This window comes from Entelurus aequoreus, linkage group LG14 (assembly GCF_033978785.1).
Source record: "Entelurus aequoreus isolate RoL-2023_Sb linkage group LG14, RoL_Eaeq_v1.1, whole genome shotgun sequence".
NCBI lineage: Eukaryota > Metazoa > Chordata > Actinopteri > Syngnathiformes > Syngnathidae > Entelurus > Entelurus aequoreus.
Window position 1 is genome coordinate 32,122,507 of NC_084744.1, and position 5,000 is coordinate 32,127,506.

The following is a 5,000-nucleotide window of genomic DNA, read 5'->3' on the forward strand; positions in this document are numbered from 1 at the left end:
CAAATTGTTGACAATATCAGTGTGAACAAATTACCTCACCGCTACATTATTCACCGTAAGAGGTGATTTCTCGAGCTTGTGTGCATAGCTGTTGTGTAGCGTACCAGAAAGTATCCAGTAACAAACGTGTCCGCATCATTCACCGTCGCGATTTGTTGATAATATCAGTGTGAACAAATTACCTCGCCGCTACATTATTCACCGTAAGAGGTGATTTCACAAGCTTGTGTGCGTAGCTGTTGTGTAGCGTACCAGAAAGTATCCAGTAACAAACGTGTCCGCATCATTCAACATTGCGAATTGGTTGACAATATCAGTGTCAACATATTACCTCGCCGCTACATTATTCACCGTAAGAGGTGATTTCTCGAGCTTGTGTGCGTAGCTGTTGTGTAGCGTACCAGAAAGTATCCAGTAACAAACGTGTCCGCATCATTCAACATTGCGAATTGGTTGACAATATCAGTGTCAACATATTACCTCGCCGCTACATTATTCACCGTAAGAGGTGATTTCACAAGCTTGTGTGCGTAGCTGTTGTGTAGCGTACCAGAAAGTATCCAGTAACAAACGTGTCCGCATCATTCACCGTCGCGAATTGTTGACAATATCAGTGTGAACAAATTACCTCGCCGCTACATTATTCACCGTAAGAGGTGATTTCTCCGGCTTGCGGGCGTAGCTGTTGTGTAGCGTACCAGAAAGTATCCAGTAACAAACGTGTCCGCATCATTCAACATTGCGAATTTGTTGACAATATCAGTGTCAACATATTACCTCGCCACTACATTATTCACTGTAAGAGGTGATTTCTCGAGCTTGTGTGCATAGCTGTTGTGTAGCATACCAGAAAGTATCCAGTAACAAACGTGTCCGCATCATTCAATGTCGCAAATTGGTTGACAATATCAGTGTCAACAAATTACCTCGCCGCTACATTATTCACCGTAAGAGGTGATTTCACAAGCTTGTGTGCGTAGCTGTTGTGTAGCGTACCAGAAAGTATCCAGTAACAAACGTGTCCGCATCATTCAATGTCGCAAATTGGTTGACAATATCAGTGTCAACAAATTACCTCGCCGCTACATTATTCACCGTAAGAGGTGATTTCACAAGCTTGTGTGCGTAGCTGTTGTGTAGCGTACCAGAAAGTATCCAGTAACAAACGTGTCCGCATCATTCAATGTCGCAAATTGGTTGACAATATCAGTGTCAACAAATTACCTCGCCGCTACATTATTCACCGTAAGAGGTGATTTTACAACCTTTGTGCGTAGCTACTCGTATGGATTCTTCATTCATCCAAGCAACGTTTGTATGTTTTACAATAGAACTAAAACTATTCTTACTTAGTGTTTTCATGCATATTTGTACGTGCTACCGTAATGCAATAAATCTAGCGTCGTTAGCAATGGCAAATATGCTAACACGTTTACGGGTATTGTTTCACTTTCACAAATTCCTCAGTAAATTCACCAAAACGTGACCGTGGAGTTATTGAGTCTGTTTAGCTGATTGGAGAGCTAGCTTGCGCAGCTAGCGGGTCCATGGCGACGACTTCTGTTTTGTTTGATTAGCCGTTTTACTGCCCTGTTACTGGAAACAATTAAGCTATGCAAATACATATTTGTGTTTAAATAACTAATTTCACAACGTATATATCTGCGACTTATAGTCGGGTGCGGCTAATATATGGATTTTCTTTTTTACTAAAATTCAGTGGGTGTGGCTTATAGTACGGAAAATACGGTAGTAACAATCTGCTGTAGGACACGGGCATCAAATTAGTTATTTTTTTCCAGTTAGTGCACATCCTGGTTCATAAGATCTTAAGATGTATTTACACTTATGGAACCAAACCTGATAAGACACACCCACATGTCCTCCGAAGAGCACACCATTTCGTCTTTTTTTAAGTCAAGTCATTTACAAAAAGGTAAACATGCTAGGCTATATAGGCTACTAGGAGCTAGCAGCTACACAACAGCTAAGCACACAAGCCGGAGAAATCACCTCTTACGGTGAATAATGTAGCGGCGAGGTAATTTGTTGACACTGATATTGTCAACCAATTTGCGACGTCGAATGATGCGGACACGTTTGTTACTGGATACTTTCTAGTACGCTACACAACAGCTACGCACACAAGCCGGAGAAATCACCTCTTACGGTGAATAATGTAGCGGCGAGGTAATTTGTGCACACTGATATTGTCAACCAATTTGCGACGTTGAATGATGCGAACACGTTTGTTACTGGATACTTTCTGGTACGCTACACAACAGCTACTCACACAAGCTTGTGAAATCACCTCTTACGGTGAATAATGTAGCGGCGAGGTAATTTGTTCACACTGATATTGTCAACAATTTGCAACGGTGAATGATGCGGACACGTTTGTTACTGGATACTTTCTAGTACGCTACACAACAGCTACGCACACAAGCCGGAGAAATCATCTCTTACGGTGAATAATGTAGCGGCGAGGTAATTTGTTCACACTGATATTGTCAACCAATTTACGACGTTGAATGATGCGGACACGTTTGTTACTGGATACTTTCTGGTACACTACACAACAGCTACGCACACAAGCTTGTGGAATCACCTCTTACGGTGAATAATGTAGCGGCGAGGTAATTTGTTCACACTGATATTGTCAACCAATTTGCGACGTTGAATGATGCGGACACGTTTGGTACTGGATACTCTCTGGTACGCTACACAACAGCTACGCACGCAAGCCGGAGAAATCACCTCTTACGGGGAATAATGTAGCGGCGAGATAATTTGTTCACACTGATATTGTCAACAATTCGCGACGGTGAATGATGCGGACATCTTTGTTACTGGATACTTTCTCGTACGCTACACAACAGCTACGCACACAAGCCGGAGAAATCACTTCTTACGGTGAATAATGTAGCGGCGAGGTTATTTGTTGACACTGATATTGTCAACCAATTCGCAATGTTGAATGATGCGGACACGTTTGTTACTGGATACTTTCTGGTACGCTACACAACAGCTACGCACACAAGCTTGTGAAATCACCTCTTACGGTGAATAATGCAGTGGCGAGGTAATTTGTTGACACTGATATTGTAAACCAATTCGCGATGTTAAATGATGCGGACACGTTTGTTACTGGATACTTTCTGGTACGCTACACAACAGCTACGACGGCAAGCCGGAGAAATCACCTCTTACGGTGAATAATGTAGCGGCGAGGTAATTTGTTCACACTGATATTGTCAACCAATTTGCGACGTTGAATGATGCGTACACGTTTGTTACTGGATACTTTCTGGTACGCTACACAACAGCTACGCACACAAGCCGGAGAAATCACCTCTTACGGTGAATAATGTAGCGGCGAGGTAATTTGTTGACACTAAAATTGTCAACCAATTCGCGACGTCGAATGATGCGGACACGTTTGTTACTGGATACTTTCTGGTACGCTACACAACAGCTACGCACACAAGCCGGAGAAATCACCTCTTACGGTGAATAATGTAGCGGCGAGGTAATTTGTTGACACTGATATTGTCAACAATTTGCGACGGTGAATGATGCGGACACGTTTGTTACTGGACACTTTCTGGTACGCCTTCGGAGACTTTGTATGTATGATTATTTGATACTTGTTTACGTTGCTTTATTGTTCAATGACTATTACGTGTGCTTATTATGCGCGCTGCTGTGGCATGGCTCAAATAGAAACATGTTTGTTGTGTTTCCTCTATGTCCTGCACTTGTTGAAAAATTGACAATAAAAATGACGTTAGATTTGGGTAAATAAATTTATAAATAAATAAATTAGGATACATTTGGTAAAACCCTGGTAATTTTTTAATGATACAACAAAAAAAACAAAAAAATCAACTAATCATGTTTTTGTCTTTTTGTGTCCAGCAGAAGCCAGTGAAGAACATTTTCCTCCCGAGCAGCAGGAGTGGAACGCCAGTACGGAGCAGGAGTCACAGCCCCCCCATGTTAAAGCGGAAAGGTCCCCGTTGCTCTACTTTAAAGAGGAAGTGGAGGATGCACAGCCCCCCCACATTAAAGAAGAAGGGGGTGAACTGTGTCTGAGTCAGGAGGGAGCGCCGCTTCAATGGTTGGAGGAGTTCCCAGTGATTGGCGTGGTTGTGAAGGGCGAAGACGACGAGGTCAAAGGTGAAAGTGAGGCGGGAAAAGGGGCGGAGCCTCCCACACAACACGTGACAACAGAAGCTGATGGAGACCACTGTGGAGGATCACAAGCAGACTTAGCTCCACTGTCAGATAGTGACGACGCCACGTCTCACTCTGCTGAGCACGAGGACCAGGAGGACCACCAAGAACCCCCGAGCGGCGATCCAGACCGCCAAGGTGAATCGAAGACGAGCAAACAACAATTTCCCTGCCTCGTATGCGCTAAAATCTTCACCAAAAAAGGCAATTTCACCCGACACATGCGCTCGCACACCGGGGAAAAACCATTCTGTTGCTCCGACTGCGGCAAAAAGTTCTCCCACAAGGCGCACATGCTCACGCACCTGAAAACGCACACGGGGGAGAGACCCTTCAGCTGCTCGGTTTGCGGCAAGAGTTTCATCCAGAAGGTAACCATGGTAACGCACATGCGCACGCACACGGGGGAAAAACACTTCGGTTGCCCGGACTGTGGGAAACGGTTCTCCCACCGGGCGAACATGCTCTCGCACGGGAGGACGCACACCAGGGAGAAACCGTTCACCTGCCCGGACTGCGGCAAGACCTTCTCCAACAAAAGCAACATGGCGAAACACGCCAGGACGCACAGCGGGGAGAAACCCTTCGGTTGCTCTGTCTGCGACAAGAGGTTCTCCAACCGAACCAACGTGGAGAAGCACATGCACACGCACACGGGGGAGAAACCGTTCGACTGCTCGGACTGCGGGAGGAAATTCTCCCAAAAGGCGCACCTGCTCGCCCACGCGAAAACACACGCCGGGGAGAAACCTTCCCCTTGCTCA

General features: G+C 45.0%; 2 protein-coding genes across 2 annotated transcripts in view; both read left to right on the top strand.

Moving 5' to 3' along the window:
• Window positions 1–5,000, top strand: part of LOC133664756 (cadherin-12-like) — a 224,916-nt gene that overhangs the window by 173,260 nt on the left and 46,656 nt on the right. The window lies entirely within an intron of this gene.
• Window positions 1–5,000, top strand: part of LOC133664276 (zinc finger protein 585A-like) — a 46,041-nt gene that overhangs the window by 40,570 nt on the left and 471 nt on the right. Inside the window, exon 5 of the mRNA XM_062068788.1 lies at window positions 3,919–5,000. This exon is cut by the window's right edge and continues 471 nt beyond it. Coding sequence (XP_061924772.1) covers window positions 3,919–5,000 — 1,082 coding nt within the window. The remainder of the gene's footprint in view (window positions 1–3,918) is intronic.